Genomic DNA, 26,282 nt, shown 5'->3' with positions numbered 1-26,282 from the left:
TATATTTGGTAGTGAGTGGAAATGCCAACCGGATGATTCATATTCATACATCCAGTAAAATATATCTGGCTCATTGTTCTATCTACGCCAGTAGTGAGTACAGTGAGATAAGCAAAGTTAACTTTGCTAGGAGAGGACTTATCCCCACCTGATTGACTTGCCATCTCTCAAGATGCTAAGCTAATTCAGTTCTACAGTATGTGTAGGCTAAAGTCTGCGCAGAACTTGTGTTTAGCCAATCTGACAGCAGCTAGCTAGCATAGCTTGCTGATAACTGCAGTTGGCAGTCCTATCTACTGTAACTGATATTTCTCTGTCAAATCAATTATGACAAGAGCCAGTGTCAGTCAGGAATGTGTTTTTTATGACACTCTACAGCACCTTGCTACAAAAGTAGTGTACAATTTAGCTTCAACATTTCATTGCGTCATGTAAATTGCGGCAGGTAGCCTAGTGGTTACACCGTTAGGCCAGCATCAAACCCTCAAACTGACAAGGTAAAAATCTGTCGTTCTGCCCCTGAACAAGGAAGTTAACCCACTGTTCTTAGGCCGCCATTGTAAATGAGAATTTGTTATTAACTGACTTGCCTAGTTAAATATGTCACCGTGGAAAAGGTATCAACTGTGAGTTGAATTCCCAGTCTTGAGTGAGCTCAGCTGCCCTACAACACAATATTATATAACTAGCTACTTTTGTCTCGTCTCTCCTTATGTGCGCTGTTATATCCTTCCCGTGAGACAAGCCCAGAACTACTAATCTCCCTACAACAGGTGAAGGCTACAACGTGAACTTTGCAAAAACATAGCCCAGCTTGTGTAGACACTGTAATGAAACAGCAGGGAGCAGGTCTCGAACCCTCGACTTTCGAGCCCGAGGTCCGGCGCGCTATCGACTGTGCCGCAAAAAGCATGTTCATTCGGCAGAGTCGATTTCCTCCAGGAGGAAGCTTTGCACTGGTAAGTAGCCTACAGAGTAATATGAGAAGAGGGCAATTGCTGAACTTATGTAGATACTCTAAACAAAGTGTTTTGATAACTTTCCAGTGTAACAGTTCCATGTAGAATAAACCATACTTCACATAATACTGTGGAAGCAGTGTTCTGCTAATAAAGAATGTGCAATTTGATACTTTCCTGTATGGTGTCCCGTATAAGACAGGAGTTCCCAGACATGTTTGAAGAATACACAGGAATAAATCAATAAAAACTACCAGAGGCATACACAGCACTTTCAACACATTATCATCCACACTGCACCAATACATTTCCCTGCATTGCTCATCACACCAGTCTAACTACAGTAAATATTGCATAATGTTACATTTAGGTTTTGAGTAGAAATATTCATATAATTAGTCTAAAATGCCTAAAGTCAAACACTTCACCAAATTTGTATGCTTTAATTAAGTTTGCCATAATTGCTCCAGCTCATTAAAAAAAATGTCTCAGACTAAAGTAATAAGCTGCAAGGAAGTGAACAATGTTTTTATTTCTTCAGGAAATTACACTATTATGAAAAGTGTAGTCATAATAAACTACTTTGTGTTACTGATGGTTCATGAATGCTGCACAGACACATGACCAAAGGCAGTGAAATCACATTGCTAGAAATTGACGATGTGTATTCCCCTCCAGACTTGTGGTTTGATGGTTGTTGAACATTGAGTTGTCTTAAGTCCTCCTCAAAGCAGTCAAAAGATTTGGGGAAAACTCTGAAATTTAGAGAAAGCATTAGCGCTGACCAATTTCCATTTGAAATTCATATTGTAACTGAAAGCAGTGTTAATAAGATATTACCTATGTGTCACATGGAGGAACATTCATACAGGCCAGACTTTGTTTTGGGTCCTTCAACAGTGTACAGTTCGCAAATGGTGTCCCATCAAAGTAGGCTTTAACCTTAATATGAAACCCTACTGTCTCACTGGCAAGGAAACAAATATCAAATAAAAAGTTAGATTCACCTAATTTACACCTGACACAGCAAAACACAGCAGAGTGCATAGATTTCACACTGCACCGGATAATCCTGAATGTGCCACAGAGACCAAGCCATGCATAAATTGTATGTAGCCTATTTATTAAGAGGCATAGGAGCGGATACACACAAGCTACTTGGTTAATCAGGGAATAGTATATATTATACAGTCAGTCTCCTTACTCATATGCGGACAGATCAGGTATGCACTTTCGTTCTCTGGTCCTTTTGGCTCCTTCTCCACAGGGTGGATCACACTGACTCCACTCACTCCATTCACTCCACTTACCATCAACTAAAAACAAGTGAAGCATTATGTGAGGAATATTACTTCTTAAGCTTACCATTTTCTTCCCAGTCTAAACAGTTCACACGTATATTATGAAAACATTTTGTGACGTTTTTGTTCATTTTGGTATTAGGCTGTATTTTATCTGGCTGTTCAAGCACACAATATATATTTTTAGGCTTGTTGGAGTTTGGTAGCTGAAGTTTACGCCCCTTCATCTGTGATTGGTCAACAGTAGGGATTCTTCTATTAAGTGTTTGTCATTAAACAACAAATGATTCGTTTTCATACACATTTTCTCATTTCAGAAATACTGCCCCAAACATCTTAGTTAAATGTGCAATTGCGAGACTAAGACCTCCTTTGCAAAAATGTCAAAATTAATTACAGATGTATTGAGTTATCTATGATTCATTTGGACTCTTTTCAGGAAGTGTACTTGTAGCTTCGGCGTCTCAAGTGGGACAAACAGTAATATTGCCACTTTTTTCTTGTTTTTCAAGCGAAGGTATTTTAAGGGAGTATGCGAACACAGACGATCACTTCACCTTGCCGAGTTCAGCAAGGAGCAAACCAAACCTATGCATGTGGATGCCTTTAGCCTACTGCATATGAAATGCATAATTTGTATAATCCAATTATCACTGCAAAAACATACAACACTTGGGCTGAATAAAATGTAATGAAAGAAAGCAAACAACACAGCTTAATAAATGGAAGCTAAAACTTTTTTAACTCACAGTGACATAAGTTAATGTCATAGCAGGCCCTGTAGTCTGTAATCTTTCCTTCACACGTCTCCCCATCAAAACCTGTGTGTTCACACCATCTTTGCCGTCTTTGCTGTCCACCAATTTTTCGACAACGAATTTTTCCTCTATTAGATTTACATTCTTCCCATCTCCCCCACTGCGACCACTGACCATCCACTGTTGGACAAAGAAATAACTATTATCCTCATGGGAAGTCTTTCAGTTGTTAGGAGGACAAGAAGGATACAATGTTTTCACTACAGAGTACCATATACAGTAATAGTATTTCTGTAAAAGTGTATAATATTATTCTAATTACAGTGATGAAATAAACGTCTAAACTGAACATCAGCTGTTGACAGCTATAATCCTTCTAAGAGAGGCAATTTTATCAAATGGCTATTCTGCTAAAAACAATATTTGCTCAAATGTAAATAATTGATGAAATGGGCAGAGGGAATGGGTTCTCTTCTGGCTGTCAATATTTTACCTGGGCAATGGTTTTTGGTATTGCAGATTTTTTGGTCTTTATTGGATCCAAAGCAGGGCAGACCTCCATGTTTAGGGGCTGGGTTGTTACACTGTCTGAGAATTTCATGAATCCCCACCCCACAGGTAACGGAGCAGGAGCTGGGGGGGCCCCACAGCCCCCAGTTACCATTCACTGTTGAGGATAAAGAGGGAGGTTTGTTTCATATACAGTAGGAGTACATGTCATTGCTACATTCTGTGTATGTAAACAAGTAAAAACTTTAGGGTAGCAGTCAGAACCTCAGAGGAAAATAGGATTGCTTTGCAATGCCACTTACCAGGACAGAAAGGAAGCTCATCACAGGTCCTAGTGTTGCTCCCTAACCCAGGGCATTCGTCACCAGGGGGCACTGAGGACGGTGGTGGGTTGTTGCATGATCTGTTGCGCCGTTGTGTAGGTCTGGGTAAATTCTCCCCCCCACAAGTGCCTGAGCATGGCTGCCAGCCATCCCAGTTAGACCAACCACCATGAGCTACAGTCAAAAGAAGAGGAGAGCGGACTTACTCCAGTGGAAAGACATGCCAAACTTGTATCATGTATGGTGATGGTTACTGCACGTAAAGGAATAGTGTGTATTGTCTAAATCCTGATGGTCTTTACTTGGACAGATGAGATCAACCACGCAGGGTTCCTTTTCTTCACTTGGACCGTCACAGCTGCCTCCACATCTAGGTTGGGGTTCGGTGCATGTCCTCACTCTGTTTCTTACGCCCTTATTACAAGTCACTGAGCAGGGCTGCCACTGACCCCACTTACTCCATTGGCCTTGTTCTTAAAAATGTTAGGCAAGATCATCAAAAGAAGCCCAAAATACTTTGACTTCTGATATTTTTTAAATTTATGTTCCCTGTCTGTTAGAGGTTATGTACCTGGACAACAGCTTGAATCAATGCAGACTTTGGTCTCTAACACGAGTTTCTGAATCTCTCTATGGTTAGTCGTCTGAGCACATTTTCCCTGTCCCTGGCATTCTCGTCGTCTCTGCGAAACTCCCTCCTTACAGGAGACAGAGCAGCGGCCCCAAGCAGTCCATTCAGACCATGAAGGTGGCCTACAGGTGTCAAAAAACACAACAAATCACATACTGCACTGGGACATTGGATGTTCAAATCTGCAACTCATTGACACCAACCTGATCTCAGAGCATTTCGTATTACTCTGTACTCACCCACAAGACTTGCATTTTCTGTCTGCTCCAATGTATCCGTAGTGAGGGTTAAGACAACAGTCATCCATTGTCACTTCTCCCAGTAGCCAGAGATCATCACAATTTCCAGAATCAAAGCTGCTGTAACAGTTCACATCCTGTGATACTGGAAACATATACAGTTGAAGTTGGAAGTTTACATACACCTCAGCCAAATACATTTAAACTCAGTTTTTCACAATTCCTGACATTTAATCCAAGTAACAATTCCCCGTCTGAGGTCAGGATCACCACTTTATTTTAACAATGTAAAATGTCAGAATAATAGTAGAGAGAATGATTTATTTCAGCTTTTATTTCTTTCATCACATTCACAGTGGGTCAGAAGTTTACATACACTCAATTAGTATTTGGTAGCATTGCCTTTAAATTGTTTAACTTTGGTCAAACGTTTTGGGTAGCCTTCCACAACCTTCCCACAATAAGTTGGGTGAATTTTGGCCCATTCCTCCTGACAGAGCTGGTGTAACTGAGTCAGGTTTGTAGGCCTCCTTGCTCACACACTTTTTCAGTTCTGCACACAAATCATCTATAGGATTGAGGTCATAGCTTTGTGATGGCCATTCCAATACCTTGACTTGGTTGTCTTTTAGCCATTTTTCCACAACTTTGGAAGTATGCTTGGAATCATTGTCCATTTGGAAGACCCATTTGCGACCAAGCTTTAACCTCCTGATTGATGTCTTGAGATGTTGCTTCAATATATCCACATAATTTTCCTTCCCTCATGATGCCATCTATTTTTTAAAGTGCACCAGTCCCTCGTGCAGCAAAGCACCGCCACAACATGATGCTGCCACCCCCTTGCTTCACGGTTGGGATGGTGTTCTTTGGCTTGCAAGCCTCCCCCTTTTTCCTCCAAACATAACGATGGTCATTATGGCCAAACAGTTTGATTTTTGTCTCATCAGACCAGAGGACATTTCTCCAAAAAGTACGATCTTTGTCCCCATGTGTAGTTGCAAACCGTAGTCTGGCTTTGTTATGGCGGTTTTGGAGCATTCTTCCTTGCTGAGCGGCCTTTCAGGTTATGTAGATATTGGACTCGTTTTACTGTGGATATTGATACTTTTGTACCTGTTTCCTCCAACATCTAGACAAGGTCCTTTGCTGTTGTTCTGGGATTGATTTGCACTTTTTACACCAAAGTATGTTAATCTCTAGGAAACAGAACACATCTCTTCCTGAGCGGTATCACAGCTGCGTGGTCCCATGGTGTTTATGTTTGCGTACTATTGTTTGTACAGATGAACATGGTACATTCAGCCATTTGGAAATTGCTCCTGAGGATGAACCAGACTTGTGGAGGTCTACAATTTATTTTCTGAAGTCTTGGCTGATTTATTTTTATTTTCCCATGATGTCAAGCAAAGAGACACTGAGTTTGAAGGTAGACCTTGAAATATATCCACAGGTACACCTCCAATTGACTCAAATTTTGTCAATTAGCCCTTCAGAAGCTTCTAAAGCCATGACAACATTTTCTGGAATTTTCCAAGCTGTTTAAAGGCACAGTCAACTTAGTGTAGGTAAACTTCTGACCCACAGAAATTGTGATACAGTGAATTATAAGTGAAATAATCTGTCTGTAAACAATTGATGGAAAAATTACTTGTGTCACGCACAAAGTAGATGTCCTAACCGACTTGTCAAAACTATAGTTTGTTAACAAGACATTTGTGGTGTGGTTGAAAAACAAGTTTTAATGACTCCAACCTAAGTGTATATAAACTTCCGACTTCAACTGTAGATCATTCATAGATTCTAATCACTGCTTCAATCATTTTTCTAGTATTTCACCATATTTATTTTTTACTGAACCTTTAGTTTGTCAGAGAGTCATACTGACACTAAGGTCTCTTTTTACAGATCAAATTAAACGTTATTTGCCACATGCGCTGAATTACAGAAAATACACACATCAAAATAAAAATACAAAATGCAAGCTGAGAGAAAAACGTGGTCATGAATAAGGTCAGTAATTTAATAACATTTTGAAGATTGTTCCTCAAATAAGGTATAAGAAAGGTAAACCAGATTTTAGTCAACACAGCGACCGAAGGAATTTCCAGGGTTAGCCATCCCGTAAGTCTAAAGTTTAGTCATGATGTTAGTTACAGTCAAGTTTTTGTAAAAGGGCTTCATAAATGAAAACATAGCGATGTATCAACCTATGTGACATCAAAGAGGGCCAAGCAAATTTCAGGTAGAGAATGCAGGGATGAGTACCGAAACTGTCGCCCGTAATAAAGCGCCTCTGATAATCTAACGGCTTTAATAAAGTGGCAGCTGCATTTATACATATGATGTCGCCATAGTCTAAGACTGACAGGAATGTCAACTGAATAATCTGCCTTCTACTTCTACTATTTTGCAAAAGGCATGACCTATTTCTATAGAATACATATTTACTCTCAACTTCTTAAGTAACTGTTGGAGGAAATTATAGTTGAAATGATTAATTATGTATACATTTATTTAAGAACCATTTATTTTAATACTATTATGTTATGGTATGAAATGTATGGGTTCTTGGTTAAGCTGTTACTGAAAATGTAAGTAAAATGAATTAATTGTCTGTACCTTGCGGGTTTAAGGGAGAGGGATGGCATATCTCTTTAGACAGATAAAAATGTTTGTTTTATGTTCCATTAGTAGAGGAGACTATATCTTTTAGACAGATTGGAATGTTTGTTTTATGAGGGGAGTAGAAGACAGTCTCCAGACCTGAAGACACTGCGCTATTGTGTGGATCGGAGAGAGTGTGAGAAACTGATGACGTCATTTTATGTTCTCTCCTTAAAATGTAATGTTCTTTGTATTTTGAGGCAATACTCTCTTGAATTAAAAGCTGTTACCTGAGTTTAAGACTGGGGCTCTGTCCATTCCTATAATAATATGGGTTTTACAATCCCATAGAATGCATTGACAGAGTAATCAATTCTGATTGGGAAACAATACAGAGGAATTTAGAATTCCACTAATAGTAACTCATCATTATGCATTTTAAAAGACAGATTTTCATCTATCCAGATGCCCAGATATTTGTAATCAGGGACATGATAAATATGGACACCATCCAAAGTACATATGTTTAAATTATTTGTATGAGCTCTAGACAACAACAGACTTAGTTTTACCTGTATTCAATCTTAATTTCTGGTCCATAAAGTTTTTCTGTAATACATTGAAGGTAGACTGTAGTTCAGACCAGTGACGACCTGTCATTAAGGGCAGGTGGGGCAGAGCCCAACCTGTTTGAGCCCCACCTGTTTAGCTAAAAAATAAATGTATTTATTTCTCCCTGTGTTGCATGTTATTTTGGCATTTAGACAGTAGCTTGCGAAAGTATTCACCCAATTTGGCATTTTTCCTATTTTGTTGCCTTACGACCTGGAATTAAAATAGATTTTTGGGGGGTTTGTATCTTTTGATTTACACAACCTGACGACCACTTTGAAGATGCAAAGGCCATTCCAAGACATGCAAATGTTTCCCCTTAAACCACTCAAGTGTTGCTTTAGCAGTATGCTTAGGGTCATTGTCCTTCTGGAAGGTGAACGTCCCAGTCTCAAATCTCTGGAAGACTGAAACATGTTTCCCTCAAGAATATCCCTGTATGTAGCACCATACATCATTCCTTATATTCTGACCAGTTTCCAAGTCCCTGCCGATGAAAAACATTCTCACAGCATGATGCTGCCATTCCCACAGCATGATCACTGTGGGGATGGTATTCTCAGGGTGATGAGAGGTGTTGGGTTTGCACCAGACATAGAGTTTTCTTTGATGGCCAAAAAGCTCAATTTTAGTCTCATCTGAGCAGAGTACCTTCTTCAATATGTTTGGGGAGTTTCCCACATGGCTTTTGGCAAACAACAAACGTGTTTGCTTATTTTTTTCTTTAAGTAATGGCTTTTTTCTGGCCACTCTTCTGTAAAGCCCAGCTGTGGAGTGTACAGCTTAAAGTGGTCCTATGGACATATACTCCAATCTCCGCTGTGGAGCTTTGCAGCTCCTTCAGGGTTATCATTGGTCACTTTGTTGCCTCTCTGATTAATGCCCTCCTTGCAGGGTCCGTGAGTTTTGGTGTGCGGCCCTCTCTTGGCAGGTTTGTTGTGGTGCCATATTATTTCATGTTTTTAATAATGGATTTAATGGTGCTCCGTGGGATGATCAAAGTATCTTATACTTTTTTATAACCAAACCCTGATCTGTACTTCTCCACAACTTTGTCCCTGACCTGTTTGGAGAGCTCCTTATTCTTCATAGTGCCGCTTGCTTGGGGGTGCCCCTTGCTTAGTGGTGTGGCAGACTCTGGGGCCTTTCAGAACAGGTGTATATATACTGAGGTCATGTGACACTTAGATTGCACACAGTGGACTTTATTTAATTAATTATGTGACTTCTAACGGTAATTGGTTGCACCAGATCTTATTTAGGGGCTTCGTAGCAAAGGGGGTGAATACATATGCAGCATGACTTTAAAGTTTTTTATTTGTTATAATTTTTTGAAACAAGTTCTTTTTATTTCACTTCACCAATTTCAACTATTTTGTGTATGTCTGTTACATGAAATCCAAATAAAAAACAATTTAAATTACAGGTTGTAATGAAACAAAATAGGAAAAAGGCCAAGGGCGGTGAATACTTTTGCAATGCACTGTACTTGTTACATATCAGTTTGCAAACAATGTTAAAAGAAAATCATTGAGTTAGTAAAGCTGCATACAAACATTGTCTCTTTTTTGCTTTCTTGAGTAAGGCAGCTTAAAAAAACAGGTGTTTCAGCCTAGCTCAGTGCTTTCTGTGGTGGTGGGGCAGACAGCGGGAAAAAACGGAGCATAGGGGTTGGTAATGTTCTCTTGTTGCGCTATGAATGGCTCAGTGTTCTGTCACTCATGGGGACACTACGTCACCGCAACATTTACGGGGAGAGCTTGATAATTCAAGCTCCTTGGGTGGTGCCATAGATTTACATTAGAAGTGCCCATCCAAGAAGGCTCAAGGTCATTGGCCACAGATAAAATTAGGTTTTATTTACCGTAGCTTTGATTGGACTGATCATGTCAACGTCATACTTTCAAAAAATTTAGCTAGCAAGCTCAACAAACAGTCATCATCATGAATCAAATTGACAATATACTGGAAAATCTTTTTCAATCCTTGTCATATGAAGAGAAATTATAGATTAAATGTATCGGTGCTCATCGGCCATTGGACATAAACATTACACAACAAGTTGGAAATCCCAAATTCAACAATGAGTGGTTTGGAAGGAATAATATACAGTTAACCACATCATTTATAACTAGGAATGCAGCAGAGATAGTGCTATGACCTGGTCTAAAATCCAACTGATTTACATTTAGTATACATTTCAAAGAAAACTATCTTCGCTGAGAATTAATCAAGGATTCACATATTTTAGCTAGGCAAGAAAGAAAAAAATTGGGCAATAGTTATTTAGGTCACAAGGGTCACCACCTTTGTGAAGGGGTCGAACATGGGCCGGATTCCAAACCTTGTGGATAGTACCAGATATAATCGTCAGATTAAAAATATGGGTTAATGATTAATCAATCAGGGTGGCAGAGAACTGCAGCAAAAATGGATCAAGCACATCAGCCTCAGTGGATTCTTTTTTTTACATCAATCTTAAGCAAGGCATCTAGCACATCACAGGTAGTAAATTGTTGAAATGAAAACAGAGATTCACTAGAAGTTGAGGGGTTAACCGTCATGTTGGCTAGAGGCTAGCAGATGGAAGAGCAGTCGATTGACTGACTGGGGTCAATTATACCACCGTTTCTCTCAAACAAAAAGCCTGCCGAGGTAAAATGATTAAAAGCATCACTTATGCCATTCTTCTCAGTTATGTTGCCAGAGCCAGAATTGAAAAGTAACGTGGTATCTAGCAGTAAAGTGAAGTGTTGTTCACAAATCAATATTTTTAAATATCACATTTATTCTAGTGTTACTTAAACAACAATAGTAAAGGCACTGACCTGATTCCCTTACTGTCATCAGCAACACTAATGAAGTCCACAACAACTGCACCATTTCTCTGTCTTTGTCTATGCCTAGTACTTCTTACTGTAAGCTCTCTGTCCACTCTAGCAGGCTTATCTGGTTAATGTTTCACTTTATTGGGGGAAAAAAACAGGAAAGATGTGCATCCCATTCCCGTAAGGTTAATAAACTCCCCAGTAAGCACGGACCGACGGTGGTGTCTTTTGGACGTCTTTTTTGGGGTCCAGACCTCTTTTTCTTCTGGTCCGGACTGGCCTTGATTTCAACGTCCATGGATGTAGATTTTTGGTCCGGTCTGGATGGGCCTTGATCTGGCCCAAACATGTTTTGGTTCAGATTTGGTCAATCATAGATGTCTATGCTTCATAAGTTTGGACAGTACAGCATACAGTACAGCAGAGTGCAGTACAATACAGTAGAGTGCAGTACAGTAAAGTACAGTACAATGTACCATTGCTCTGCTGCACTGTGCTGTACCTTCCAAACTTGTGAAACAGTACGAGTCAAAAGTTCGGACACACCTACTCATTCCAGGTTTTGTCTTCATTTGTACTATTTTCTACATTGCAGAATAATAGTGAAGACATCAACATTATGAAATAACACATGCACTATCATGTACTAACCAAAAAAGTGTTAAACAAACCAAAATATATTTGATATGTTAGATTCTTCAAAGGAGCCATCCTTTGCCGTGATGACAGCTTTGCACACTCTTGGCATTCTCTCAACCAGCTTCATGAGGTAATCACCTGAGGTAATCACCTGAAATGCATTTCAATTAACAGGTGTGCCTTGTTAAAAGTTCATTTGTGGAGATGATTTCCTTCTTAATGCGTTTGAGCCCATCAGTTGTGTTGTGACAAGGTAGGAGTGGTATACAGAAGATAGCCCTATTTGTTAAAAGACCAAGTCCATATTATAGCAAGAACAGTTCAAATATATGACAGTTCATCATTACATTAAGACATGAAGGTCAGTCAATCCGGAAAATTTCAAGAACTTTTAAAGTTTCTTCAAGTGCAGTCACAAAAACCATCAAACACTATGATAAAACTGGTTCTCATGAGGACTGCCAAAGGAAAGGAAGACCCAAAGTTACCTCTGCCTCAGAGGATAAATTCATTAGATTTAACTGCACCTTAGATTGCAGTCCAAATAAATGCTTCACAGAGTTCAAGTAACAGACACATCTCAACATCAACTGTTCAGGGGAGACTGCGTGAATCAGGCCTTCATGGTAAAATTGCTGCAAAGAAACCACTACTAAAGGACACCAATAAGGAGAGACCTGTTGGGCCAAGAAACACGAGCAATGGACATTAGCCCGTAGAAATCTGTCCTTTGGTCTGATGAGTCCAAATTTTAGATGTTTGGTTCCAACCGCTGTGTCTTTGTGAGACGCAGAGTAGGTGCAGATGATCTCCGCATGTGTGGTTCCCACCGTGAAGCATGGAGGAGGAGTTGTGATGGTGTGAGGGGTGCTTTGCTGGTGACACTGTCTTGTGATTTATTTAGTAATTCAAGGCACACTTAACCAGCATGGTTACCATAGCATTCAGCAGTGATACACCATCCCATCTGGTTTGCGCTTAGTGGGACTATCACAAGGGCAACCCAAAACACACCTCCAGGCTGTGTAAGGGCTATTTGACCAAATAAAGTGATGGAGTGCTGCATCAGATGACCTGACCTTCACAATTACCTGACCTCAACCGAATCGAGATGGTTTGAGTGAAGGAAAATCAGCCAACAAGTGCTCAACATGTGGGAACTCCTTCAAGACTGTTGGAAAAAGCATTCCTCGTGAAGCTGGTTGAGAGAATGCTAAGAGTTTGCAAAGCTGTCATCAAGGCAAAGGGTGGCTACTTTGAGAAATATAAAATTACATGTGTGTTATTTCATAGTGTTGATGTCTTCACTATAATTCTACATTGTAGAAAATAGTCAATTAGTAGGTGTCCAAACATTTGACTGGTACTGTAGATGCAGTGTTCCTTTTTACATTTACAGGTTGGCCTTTTAGCAGACACTCTTATCCAGAAAGACTTACTGTCAATGCATTCAACTAAGGTTAGATAAAAAACAACAACATATCACAGTCATAACATGAACATTTTTTTTTGTAACTGTTACTGACAATCTTTTTGTAGTTGAAGTGTTATGTTTCACTATATTGGTATCACTCCGCGGCGGAGGGATACATCCGAGGTGAGGATTTACAGATTTACTCCCGTGTACACCTGTGTCATGGCTCGGGTCCACCCCTATATATAGACTCCATGGCCACGACACACATTCCTATTCATTTTTCTCAGCGGACGTCCATATGGTTTGAGGTACAAACTTTCTGACTTTCACTTGGTAAGTCACTGGTAAGTGTAATATCTTGCGTGGAAGTATACTCTGGCTGTTTGCAGCCTGGAGCAGCCAGCCACATGGCCAGTCTCTCCTCTTGAGTGCTCCACTCGCTGCGCACAGTTGATCTGCATCTACCGCCCGTGGTTTGTCATACTTAGCGTTACACTACAACTCCGTGTGCATCCATTAGTATGGCTTTTGCTGCCACAAACTAATTTCCCTTCCACAACTTGCCGACTGGAAGAGTATAGTGGTGGGCTTTCCACTACGTTGAGACATTAGCTTTGGAGTTCCCTAACGGATTTACTCCATATTGTGCTGTTTTCACTGTTTGGATATTAAACTGGCTAGGTAATATTGCAGTTGGTGTAAAAACAAATAAAATCCATTACCTTGTTGCTGTTTTTTTTGGTCCGCTTGCGTTTCCCACACAGGTCTTCCCTTTTTTTGCTGAGGTACTGGGTAATTTATCCCTCACCGGGTTCCTATTCCTCCAAGCGGGTCACGACATAAGCTCTCCCAGGGCGTCGGACCTCTGCTCCGTGGCCTTGTTGGCTTGGCTGAGCTTATGGCTTCCCTTTGTGACAAGTGTGATGGTGGCATTCCCCCCTGAGGATCTGCATAACTTGTGTATGCACTGCCTGGGTTTGAGGGAGGTGCAGCGCTCTACTGGATGTCTGTTTGTGTGGTGTTCTCAGAACAACTGTGCCTGGGGCGATTGGAGGCCATGTGCAAGTGGGTCGGCCGGGCTCAGGCTGGGGATGAGCTCCCTCCCCCAGGAGTGGTGCGCCAGCGAGCTGTTAGTCCGGTCTACTGTGCCCAGTACCCCTGCCAGGAAGTGTGGCCCGAGCCACCACAGACAGAGCCCATCTGCTGCTTGTCCTGGACGAGGGCAGGAGTTGGACCGCTGGGACTACCTTGAATAGAGGGCGCTTGCCCTGCGTCAGGAGGTTGATAGCTTCGATGGCGACGACAGCTGTTCCCTGTTGGTCAGTGATAGGCTGTTCCTGGGAGACGGTGCTGGCACTGTTAACCAACATAAGCAGGGATACCAGGCTGACAGGCCATCAGAAAACGGCAGTGAGGCTTCATCGCCCCCAGCGACTAAAGAGGCTATGAGGAGCCTTCTCACTGCATTGGACATTGACTGGTGGACAGTGATGACTCTCCATCTGTCCCCATCTCTGCTGAGTTCTGCGAGGCCTTGCAGGAGAGCTGGGGGTGGTTACCTCTCGGCGCCATCTCTGGCTGGCCTAATCCCGTCTGCCAGCTGCACTCCAGAGCACATTTTCCACTCTTCCCATCACTATAGGGCTGACGTTTGGCCTAGGGGTTGATGACATTTTGGAGCAGACGTAGGGATAAGGAGACCCTGAGACGGTTAATGACGCCTCCTCAGGCCCCGGGTCCAAGGCAGACGGACCGTCGCCACCCACCTGCACCCGAACGACGGAGGAGTCCCTCTCCTGCCCCATCGCCTCGTGCTGTGGGATGACAGCGGGGAGGAGCATAGTGTGCGGTGGAGCAACAACCTGTCAGCCATCACAGCCACAGTGACGTGCCTGGCAGACCCAGGCGCTCGGCGCTCTGGATGTGGTCTTGGCAGCTTTGGTAAACAGTGGACCTGTTTTCCTCCTTAGACCATGCACGTTGCCCCCAGTGGTACTCCATGTCAGAGACACCATGGCCTCTGGGCTTAGATGCTCTGGCTCACGATTGGCCAGGGCTGGAACTCATTCCCTCCTTTTCCCCTGGTCCAGGCTGTAATGGACAGGACCAGGATGGTGGCTGGCCCCATACTGGTCCAGACGACTCTGGTTCAGCCTTCTCCTGTCCCTGTTGTCTGGGACACCTTGGCAACTGCCCCTGAGACCCGACCTGCTGTCTCAGAGTGGGGAAATTACATGGCACCTGAGACCGCACCGCCTCACTCTGTGGGCTTGGCCACTGAACGGCACCAATGGTCCATGCTAGGACTACAGAAAGGCATAATGAACACTATGCAGAGCGCAAGGGCACCGGCTACAACCGCGGCATATCAGTTGCGCTCGCGGTTGTTCTGTTCTTGGTGCACTGGTATTGAGGTAGTGGCCGAGTCATGCGGGGTGCAGTATGTCCTCCAATACCTGCAGACTCGCATGGATGAGGGCTTGGCCGCTATACCGGCCTGCCATGTGGGGTGGATGTACAGGCCAGTGGGGCGCCATCCCTTGGTCTCCAGGTTTATGAAGGGGGTTTGTCGCCTACGTTCAGCTGGACCCGCTCAATGACAAGCTGGGATCTGGTTGTGGTCTTGGCAGCTTTGATAAAGCCGCCTTTCGAACCATTGGAGTCTGCCTCCCTGAAACACCTCTCTATGAAAGTGGCTTTCTTGGAGGCAATTACTTCCATGAAGAGGGTGGGTGAGGTCCATGCTCTTTCGGGTAAGTTCTGAGTGCTACCGGATGGACCCCAATGGGAGGAGTATATCTCTCCACCCCAACCCTTCATTCCTCCCAAAAGTTCTGTCAGACAGGCATGTGAACATCCCTTTTGATATAACAATATAAGTGATTGTTTATACGGTTGTAATCTGGCCATAGAAACAATGAACGTAAAAGGAGTCTTTCCAATGTCCATAAATGTATTTTCAGTGTGCGTAGAAGACGTTTTTCAATGTTCGTACAAGACATCAAGACATCATGCTTCTACACCTGCATTGCTTGCTGTTTGGGGTTTTAGGCTGGGTTTTTGTACAGCACTCTGAGATATCAGCTGATGTACGAAGGGCTATATAAATAAATTTGATTTGATCTTTTCAGCATCCGGACGTCATTTTGCTCACTGGGTCATACCTCCCCCTGACCATCTTGAACATTTTTTCAGCATTGTTGCTCAATTACTATACAGTGTTGCACAAATGCACCCTGTTTAACCCTGTCAGACTGAATAGGCAAGTCAGTTAAGAACAAATTCTTATTTACAATGATGGCCGACAAAGATGAAAGATAAATTTAAAATGTCATCAAGTAGTACACAAAAAGCAATCAAGAGAGATCGATGTGTATGTCCCAGAACTGACTGAAATCTGGGCAGCGTGTTAGAGATCCACTTTTAGATTTTGGATGTATGATTATCATACATTTTGAGTAATCATTTTAATCATGGTATGAATCAATGTGGAAATATATTAAGCAATTTTGGCAATTTGCCCAAATAAAAGTACAGTATGTATATGAGCAAATGTATCTCTAAGCAAGAACTCCCGCAAACTTCTTAAACTAGTACCATGGAAATACCTTTAGCCAGCTAAGTCCACGAAGTTTCTTCAGGAATGTCCTTTTAAAATAAAAGTAATGCTCTGATATTCTCTTCACTGCAGATCTGACCCATGTTTTAGGTCAGTTAGGATCACCACTTTATTTTAACAATGTGAAATGTCAGAATAATAGTAGAGAGAATGATTTATTTCAGCTTTTATTTCTTTCATCACATTCCCAGTGGGTCATAAGTTTGCATACACTCAATTAGTATTTGGTAGCTTTCCCTTTAAATTGTTTAACTTGGGTCAAATGTTTTGGGTAGCCTTCCACAAGCTTCCCATATTAAGTTGGGTGAATTTTGGCCCATTCCTCCTGACAGAGCTGGTGTAACTGAGTCAGCTTTGTAGGCCTCCTTGCTTGCACACACTCTTTCAGTTCTACCCACAAATGTTCTATAGGATTGAGGTCAGGGCTTTGTGATGGTCACTACAATACCTAGACTTTGTTGTCCTTAAGCCATTTTGCCACAACTTTGAAAGTATGCTTGGGATCATTGTCCATTTGGAAGACCCATTTGTGACCAAGATTTAACTTCCTGACTGATGTCGTGAGATGTTGCTTCAATTTATCCACATAATTTTCCTACCTCGTGATGCCATCTATTTATGAAGTGCATCAGTCCTTCCTGCAGCAAAGCACCCCACAACATGATGCTGCCACCCCCGTGCTTCACTGTTGGGATGGTGTTCTTCAGCTTGCAAGCCTCCCGCTTTTTCCTCCAAATATAACGATGGTCATTGTGGCCAAACAGTTCTATTTTTGTTTCATCACACCCGTTTCCTCCCAAAAGTACGATCTTTGTCCCCACGTTCAGTTGCAAATCATAGTCTGGCTTTTTTATGGCAGTTGGAGCAGTGGCTTCTTCCTTGCTGAGCGGCCTTTCGTGTTATGTCAATATAGGACTCGTTTTACTGTGGATATAGATACTTTTGTACCTGTTTCCTCCAGCATCTTCACAAGGTCCTTTGCTGTTGTTTTGTGATTGATTTGCACTTTTCGCACCAAAGTATGTTCATCTGTAGGAGACAGAATGGATCCATGGTGTTTATACTTGCGTACTATTGTTTGTACAGATGAACGTGGTATCTTCAGGCATTTGGAAATTGCTCCCGGGGATGAACCAGACTTGTGGAGGTCTACAATTAATTTCTGAGGTCTTGGCTGATTTCTTCTGATTTTCCCATGATATCAAACAAAGAGGCACTGAGTTTGAAGGTAGGCCTTGAAATAAAATCCACAGGGACACCTCCAATTGAGTCAAATGATGTCAATTAGCCTATCAGAAGCTTCTAAAGCCATAACAACCATGACACCCAAGCTGTTTAAAGGCACAGTCAACTTAGTGTATGTAAACTTCTGACCCACTGGAATTGTGATACAGTGAATTATAAGTGAAATAATCTGTCTGTAAACAATTGATGGAAAAATTACTTGTGTCATGCACAAAGTAGATGTCCTAACCAACTTGCCAAAACTATAGTTTGTTTACAAGAAATTAGTGGAGTGGTTGAAAAACGAGTTTTAATGACTCCAACCTAAGTGTATGTAAACTTCCGACTTCAACTGTAGGTATTCCTCTTATCTAGTTGGGTTGAGGACAGGGTGGAGTGCAATTGAGATAGCATTGTCTATGGATCTGTGGGGGCGGTACGCAAATTGGAGTGGGTCTAGGGTGGCTGGGATGATAGAGTTAATGTCTGCCATAACTAGCCTCTCAAAGCACTTCATGATTACAGAAGTGAGTGCTACAGGGCAGTAATCATTGAGGCATGAAGCCTGCGAGTTCTTAGGAACAGAAATGATTGTGGGCATTTTAAAACATGCTGGGATTATAGACTGGGTCAAGGAGAGGTTGAAAATGACCGTGAATATGGCTGACAGCTGTTCTGCGTATGCTCTGAGAATGTGCCCTGGAATACCGTTGGGGCCCGCATCCCTGTGGGTGTTGACCTGATTAAAGACCCTTCTCAAGTCGGCCTCGGAGAGCGAGATCACCTAGTCCTCTCGGTCAGCGACAGCCCTCACACCCGGCTCGATGTTGTTTTCAATACATTATTCAATGTCTATGGGTGAATTATGAAACAATTACTGTATGCAGATGTGCAACAAAATTGTAATTTAGATTTGTTTTTGCGATTACTTGATCTATTTTAAATGTACTGTAAAAATATGTTGCAGATTAAACTTTAATTGGTGACTATGGAAACAAATATAAATGTAATTAACAATGTCTTCAATATTGTCACGTTCTGAACTTTATTTCCTTTGTTTTGTCTTTATTTAGTATGGTCAGGGCGTGAGTTGGGTGGGCAGTCTGTTTGTTTTTCTATGTTTGGTTCCTTTTCCGGCCTAGTATGGTTCTCAATCAGAGGCAGGTGTCATTTGTTGTCTCTGAGAATCATACTTAGGTAGCCGGGGTTTCACTGTTGGTTTGTGGGTGTTTGTTTCCGTGTGAGTGTTTGTTGCCACACGGTACTGTTTCGGTTTCGTTCATGTTCACATTTATTGTTTTGTATTTTATAGTGTTCAGTTTGTGTATTAAAGTAATCATCATGAACACTTACCACGCTGCATCTTGGTCCGATCCTTACGCTGTTACAAATCTCCAACTTTATTAGGTGCCTTATGAATGCTTTAATTAATTTTCCTTGACAAATGCAGGTAGGGTATGTGCTTGTTATGTAATGAAGGGCAATTTTGGTAATTTCTTAGGCCAGGTGAAAAACATGTCAATTAACATTTACCTAAGTACTATTCCTGTTCCTACTTATTCTTGTATATTACTTTTATTTTTTCATAGATGTCAACGGTTTGAGGAAACAATTTTAACCACTAGTATTGTATGAGTAAATCGCTCTGGATAACATAATCTGCTAAATGACACATTTAAAATGTAAATGTAACAACAGGTGGTCATTACCAGGTTATGATGAGGTCTTAACTTTGACCGGTACATAATATTAATTATGACCAACTGGTCGTATTCTGGTTAGTAAAAATACATACATTTTAATTCAACCAGTTGTCACCAAAATATTGCGTCATAAAAAGACGTTATACTTTGCCCACTGGGCTGTGTTCGTGGTTGGTGACGGCAGCAGACTGCAATCCCCCCTTTTCCCAACCCGTCCTGTAGGTGGCGACAATACCATATATTGGAATTCTCTGCTGCTGTCTCGCAAGTTGAAGAAGAAAATGCGAAACAATTCCGGTTCCGGAGACTCGAAGTGTTGACCTGACAAAATGCTCGCCCGGTTGTCACGGTTTGGGCCTGCCTTGCCCCTTTTTCGCACTAATCTTGTGTGCGGGACTCGGTTCGTATCTCAATCGCCACCCTCGGGTGCTGCTGGTTCGGCCACAGTGTCGGATTTGCAGCCTTCACATGCCAAGGAAAGTCATGGACACGCAGAGGTCAGCGCGTTCGAAAAGGTGAGTTGGTCCTGAATCTAAACGTAAATAACATTCTCTAGCGCTCATCTGTTATTTACATTTTTCTCATACATTGTAGTTATTGACATAACGATACGCATTCCTTCAGTCAAACATTGTGGCTAGCTGCAGTACTAAATCAAATGTTATTGGTCACATACACATGGTTAGCCGATGTTAATGCGAGTGGAGCGAAATGCTTGCACTTCTAGTTCCGACAGTGCAGTAACATGAACAATTCCACAACTACCTAATACACGCATCTAAAGGGATGGAATAACATACATTTACATTTAAGTCATTTAGCAGACGCTCTTATCCAGAGCGACTTACAAATTGGGCATGTACATATAAATATATGGATGAGTGATGTCTGAGCGGCATAGGCAAGATGGTATAAAATACAGTATTTACATGAGATGAGTATGTAAACCTTACTAAAGTGGCATTATTAAAGTGACTAGTGATCCATTTATTAATGTGGCCAATGATTGAGTCTGTATGTAGGCAGCAGCCTCTCTGTGTTAGTGATGGCTGTTTAACAGTCTGATGGCCTTGAGCTATAAGCTATTTTTTTAGGTCTCTCGGTCCCAGCTTTGATGCACTTGTACTGACCTCGTCTTCTGGATGGTAGCTGGGTGGACAGGCAAAGGCTTGGGTGGTTGTTGTCCTTGATATTTTTGGACTATCTGCATTCAGGGATAGTACTAGCTAGAAACATTAGCTAGCTAGTTAACACTTTCTTCACAGTGGTGTATCATGAAACTATGACAACAATCTCTCTCAAATCTCTACAGAATCGAGATTATCATGGGTTCTCTCAGGACCCTGTCGTTGACGAGTGGAACATGAGGATGGCCTTCTTCTTTGGCATCTCAATGGCTATTGTGGTTGGAGGTACCTTCATCCACTATTTGCCAGACCATGGGTATGTTTAAGCTGCACTGCACATCCCTGTTACTTGCACTGTCACTTGCTCTCACAAAGAGTAACTGAGAACTGAAAAGCCCAGCTACAGTAGATATACTCTGAGTATACAAAACATACAGAACACCTGCTCTTTCCATGAGACTGACCAGGTGAATTCAGGTGAAAGCTATTGATGTCACTTGTTAAATCCACTTCAATCATTGTAGATGAAGGGGAGGAGACAGGTTAAAGAAGAATGTCTTGAAACATCTCTATCAAGCTTGTCAACCAGACACTACTTTGAGGAAACCAAACTACCGGAAACCAGTCCTTTTCAGTTAAAGGCAGTGACGTGAGGAGACAAATTGTCTTGTTTTTGGAAAAGGTTGCGTCATTATCCCCTTCATTTGACGACGAAGACTACTGATTGAGTATTTTATTAATCAAATTTTTTTTTTTTTTGTTAAATAGTAATGTTAATATCACATTACACATTTAGTAATGACAGAATGCATTTTAAACTTCAAGCACAGTAACACTTGTATGACTTTTTGTATCGATAGGAGTGGGAAAAAGGTGCCTGTGCATTGATAAGAGCTCTGCTACCTGACTCCGACATTATACATTGGGTTAGGGCCTGTTTTTTTCATCAATAACTAGGGTACGGGCAGGGGTCGGGTATCACTAAATTGATCACTAACATTTTGAAGCTGAGCCATTTGCTCGTGTTCTGCAGTACAGTCATATCTGACGAAGATCATAACATGGTGTCAGAAGTGTTTCAACCTCGTCAAATATAAGACAGGAGAGACTACTTAAATGTTCCTTGAGTTAGATGAGCAATATCTACCATCGCAGTACGGATGAAGCCTGAGCTGGAATGTGAAGCTAACTGAAGCTGGTTAGCTTTAGAAACCTCTGAGTAGATCTAGCTTGCTTCGTAGGATACCCTTCTGGACTCCACAAATTCACTTATGTTGTCTCCATCTCTGAACCTCTAAACAAGCATCCAACAAACCCATACACATCTTACATGTTTGATATAACTGATCACCACAAACACAATAATTGATCATTCATCTTTTTGGCCTGTCTTTTTCTCACCAGTATGAGGCAGTGGGCCAGGAGGGAAGCAGAAAGGTTGATTACACAGAGGGAGGCTGCAGGCCTTCCTCTTATGGAGGAGAACTACTATGACCCAAGCAAGATTGTGCTACCAGGAGCCGGAGAAGAGTAGGATGTACTATAAGGAGATGCACATTGATCATTTGTTTATTTCTCTGACTGTAAATTTCTCTTCAGTATGTTATTAAACATACACTACTCTACTACACCATTGCTTGATCATTATTTTCTAGCCAGTGGTCAAACTGAATAGCCTTTAGTAGCAACTGTGACCGTATCAGTGATCATGAAATGGTACGATAGAGTCAAACTACTGGAGTCAACTCTGTGAGCCCCTTGTAGTTGCCCCAGGCCATGCCATCGCATCTCCAATGGATGATACCACAGCTGTGAAAGTGTGACATTGTTATCATGCACCGCCCCCTTCAAATCATATTACACGAGCAAACACAATCTCCAGGAAGTCAAAGGCATACATCGACAGAGGCTGTGTTTAGACGGGCAGCACAATTCTGATATTTTTGTTCACTAATTGCTCTTTTGACCAATCAAATGAGCTCTGAAACCATTTAGTGGAAAAAAGATCAGAATTGGGCTGCCTGTGTAAACACAGCCTTTGAGTGATGGCATGGATGCAGAAGTGCACACAGTAGTAGTGCTGGTGATTGATGAACTTGAATGTGGCCTTATGACCATTCTGAAAGAAGATAAGGATTTAAGTACCAACCAGTAACCCCTTATCACAATGCGTGCAAGAATAGGCTTCAGTTAAAGATGAACTGAAACACTAAAACAAACCATGACATCTCATTATTTTGTACTTTTTTGTCAAGGGAGGCCAGGTGCTCGCTGGCTTCCCTTGCCTTCAATGCTACGGACGGCAACAATGTCATACTCGTTTGGACCAGACAGCTTCAGATAAATGGCCTACACGAAGACAGAGGGGTGCTGTTTCGCTCGCTTGGATGCTTTCAAATCCCATTGAGAGCATACATCATTAATTCATACATTGCTGTGCCCCTGGCCTGAGGATGGAAGTTCAATATGTAGCTAGATGTACAAGGCTAATGTTAACTAGCTAAAGTTGGCCATGAATGGAAGTTAGGCAAGCGAACAAGAATTTTAGTCAGGTAACCTAAGACAAGAAAAAATGTACTGTATGACGGAGTGATAGACCGTTTCATCAACCTGAAAGAGAAGAGGATGGCATTGGCGTTTCTCTACAAGTAGGGTGAGTCAGTATGTTTTTCTACTTGCATGAACACACACATACGCGTTTGGCTTCCCCAGTGATTTTACCCACACATCGCTACTGCGTCTGTGACAGTATGGGCAATCTCCATTTTAAAGTAATATATTTTCTTCTTCATTGGCTATTTGCGCCCAACTCAGGAATACACACCCATTTGACTACTTTAAATGGTGGAAGTCCTCAATGTCCATAGTAAAATGTTTTTTTTATAAACTGGGTGGTTCGAGCCCTGAATGCTGATTAGGTGGCAGCTGTGGTATATCAGATAGTATACAGCGTGTATGAGACATTTATTTTGACTGCTCCAATTTGGTAACCAGTTTATAATAGCAATAAGGCACTTCTGAGTTTGTGGTATATGGCCAATAAAACACAGCTAAGGGCTGTATGCAGGCACTCCATGTTGCATCATGCTAATTGTTTATTCCATGTGTAACTCTGTGTTGTCTCTGTGTTGTCTGTTCACACTGCTATGCTTTATCTTGGCCAGGTCGCAGTTGCAAATGAGAACTTGTTCTCAACTAGCCTACCTGGTTAAATAAAGGTGAAATAAAAAAATAAAAATAAAAAATGCTTAAGAACAGCCCTTAGCAGTGGTATATTGGCCATTTACCACACCCCCTCAGGCCTTATTACTTAAATATCCATGATGATATATATCCATATCCATATATCTCTATGACAACAGGAACAACTCCAATGTTAACTCATTTTTTTCAAAGATGCCGAAATGCCATGTGCGTCCACCTATATCAGTGCATTCATAACAACCTAACCATTATGAAACTTCTATTCGATCAAATAAGCCCCCTGTAGCAAATTATCAATTACAAAAATGTTTGTTTATTTTCGTGAACAGATTTTGGGCAGAGTAAAACATCTTGCGTCGCCTCGTTCTCTCTGGCATAACCAAGCAATAACGTTTTATATTATAATCCCTAAATGTTACAAGGCTAATTATTGATTTACTGCTGTACTGCAGTCTTGGGTTTGACCCACCCAAAATTCTTGACTTAGTATTGCAGAAACTGTTTATCCAATAGAAATCCCGGATCACACTTGCAGGCCATGTCATGGCGACGTTGGCTAAAAAAGGTCATGCATAGAAACACATCATCGGGTCTAATGGACGTCTCGATTTTTCACTTCTCTCAATGACCATGTTTCCATGCGCACAGTATTCCTGATAGTAGGTTATATCCCACTTAAGGTCTTAGGGTTCCTCAACTGGTGGCCCGCGGGCAATTTTATTTGGCCCCCCAAGTTCTGACAATGTTTTACCATATTTTTATTTTATTGTTGGACGTAAGACTGTAAACACCAGCAAATCAGCTCCAAGTCATTTTAATTGTGGAAGTCTGTTCCAAAGTATTCCAGCGCATAATACAGAGATACATTTGTATACGATAACATACTGTATCTGTTTCGGGTACTTGCGGTCAATTTGCAGTCAATAAATTATTTGTAATTACATTCTGGGCCCCCTGACAATACACTCAAGAAACAAAATTGGCCGGCTGCAGAATCTAGTTGATCTCAAGCCTATAACTTCTCACATATAGTGTGTTATCATAACTTCTGCAGAATTCATGTTTTGCAGTAAAATGATACAAATGTTAATTTGTCTCCAGAAAAGGAGTGAAGAAATGATTTATTTCTTGAAAACGTGAACATGCGTGTAATGTGTTATATTTGACATTTATGCAAGCAGACAGTATTTCAACCACATAAAATATGCGCCCAATATTAATTTAGGTATTATCAGAAATGTTTTATTTTCTCAGCTTTTTATTTCTTTAAACTGACATTGGACATTTTGCACAACACCAATCTTTCCACTGTTTGAGTTATTGCATTTTTCCCCAGTCCCTAAACGAAAGACAATTTTACCGATCTTAACAACATTAATGAATTAATTCTATCGACGTAAGACATTCTTGTGAGCACTACTTTATTTAGTCTTCTAGGGCAACAAGTTATGACAGAAGAGAAGCTGTATATAACTATAGGTGACAAACAAATGACCTACCAAATGTCCGAAATTGTAAACAGAGACTTGGCTAGATTAGGGGTTAAAAGGTACGGAGTATCAGCAAAATAAATAAATTATTTTGCAATTATTATGGTGGATCAAAGTGATTTGTTTGACAATCAGGATGAACATGTTATCACACAACACCATAGGCTGCACACACCCATGATATGCGCAACTGAGCCTGTGCAGACTACGAAAAACAACAGTAAACAGTATGTTTAAATGTTAATGTACAATATTTGATGGATTTGCTAAAAATGTTACAAATTATATCTAGGTGGCTAACGTTAGCTGGGTTAAGGTTCAGGTTATGTTTAAGAGTTAGGTTGAAGGGTTAGCTAAATTGCATTGTTTGCTCTATAACCTGTTAGTTCATATGCCTTGCGACAGTGATGTATAGGCCTAAAGCCGAGACAATAATACAGTGGTGAAATCAATTCAACCAAACCTTTTGTTCAAGCAAGTTAATGTTTCCAACATTTTCGGACTAATAAACAACTATTGATTTAGAACCATGGAGAGCAAGTCGCAAAGAAAACAGGAGCTGCCTCCACTAATTACAGCAACAGTTCAACATCATCAAATCACTTATGCTTAGTCTAAAGATACCAAAAACAATTCAGTCCAATCAATGTAAGCCTCGATATCATGTGGCTGTCTATGGTTCTGATTTCTCTCGCTCTCTCTGTGTGTACGTTCGTGCAAGTAAAGAACATGTTGATTCACCCTACTTGTACCCTAAACCCTACCATAACCCTTAACTTTTTACAACAAAAAAATAGAACAATGAGCCAGATATTTCCCCGGATCTATAAATGAGAAGCTTCCGTTTGGCGTTTTCACTTACTACCAAATATGGTGATGAGAGGAAGCCCAATGGCCGGTAGTGGGAGAAGATGTAACTAGATCGATTTTGGCCGACTTTCTGCTAATTTTCTCATCGATTAAACATTTGATCTCCATACAGTTTTGTTTCCAAAACTAGAATTTGTAACTGAGTGGACTGCGTTTTGTAGACCTTACCCTTTGCCAAAGTTTCACAAGAGCGTGTTGTTTTGAAGGAGTGCAAGGGCAAA

The 26,282-nt window shown here is 41.3% G+C and overlaps 2 protein-coding genes across 2 annotated transcripts; one reads left to right on the top strand and one right to left on the bottom strand.

The window, feature by feature from the left end:
- Positions 1–1,472: 1,472 nt before the first annotated feature.
- LOC118360980 (properdin-like) lies at positions 1,473–10,927 on the bottom strand. The gene is made up of 10 exons (XM_035740618.2): positions 10,769–10,927; positions 4,722–4,866; positions 4,423–4,604; positions 4,154–4,324; positions 3,831–4,025; positions 3,512–3,685; positions 3,010–3,198; positions 2,164–2,275; positions 1,800–1,926; positions 1,473–1,714 (listed from the first exon to the last, which is right to left on the bottom strand). The coding sequence occupies exons 1-9, from the start codon at positions 10,821–10,823 to the stop codon at positions 1,800–1,802; spliced, it is 1,350 nt and encodes a 449-aa protein (XP_035596511.1). The 5' UTR covers positions 10,824–10,927; the 3' UTR covers positions 1,473–1,714.
- An 8,707-nt stretch (positions 10,928–19,634) lies between these two features.
- LOC118360979 (NADH dehydrogenase [ubiquinone] 1 beta subcomplex subunit 11, mitochondrial-like) lies at positions 19,635–22,125 on the top strand. The gene is made up of 3 exons (XM_035740616.2): positions 19,635–19,885; positions 20,683–20,813; positions 21,902–22,125. The coding sequence occupies exons 1-3, from the start codon at positions 19,700–19,702 to the stop codon at positions 22,029–22,031; spliced, it is 447 nt and encodes a 148-aa protein (XP_035596509.1). The 5' UTR covers positions 19,635–19,699; the 3' UTR covers positions 22,032–22,125.
- The last annotated feature ends 4,157 nt before the right edge of the window (positions 22,126–26,282 follow it).

The sequence above is a fragment of the Oncorhynchus keta genome, chromosome 28, assembly GCF_023373465.1.
Source record: "Oncorhynchus keta strain PuntledgeMale-10-30-2019 chromosome 28, Oket_V2, whole genome shotgun sequence".
Lineage (NCBI taxonomy): Eukaryota > Metazoa > Chordata > Actinopteri > Salmoniformes > Salmonidae > Oncorhynchus > Oncorhynchus keta.
Note: the sequence above shows the minus strand (reverse complement) of the source record. Positions and strands in the feature narration are given on the sequence as shown.

Bases quoted from the DNA above. Each gene is read 5' to 3' on its own strand.
- LOC118360980 (XM_035740618.2), bottom strand. From the start codon at position 10,823: ATGGTGCAGTTGTTGTGGACTTCATTAGTGTTGCTGATGACAGTAAGG. The intron at 4,867-10,768 runs GTCAGTGCCTTT...ATATGTTTCCAG, and splicing joins GATGACAGTAAGGGAATCAG to TATCACAGGATGTGAACTGT. The intron at 3,686-3,830 runs GTAAGTGGCATT...TATCCTCAACAG, and splicing joins TGAGCTTCCTTTCTGTCCTG to TGAATGGTAACTGGGGGCTG.
- LOC118360979 (XM_035740616.2), top strand. From the start codon at position 19,700: ATGCTCGCCCGGTTGTCACGGTTTGGGCCTGCCTTGCCCCTTTTTCGC. The intron at 19,886-20,682 runs GTGAGTTGGTCC...AAATCTCTACAG, and splicing joins AGGTCAGCGCGTTCGAAAAG to AATCGAGATTATCATGGGTT. The intron at 20,814-21,901 runs GTATGTTTAAGC...TTTTCTCACCAG, and splicing joins CACTATTTGCCAGACCATGG to TATGAGGCAGTGGGCCAGGA.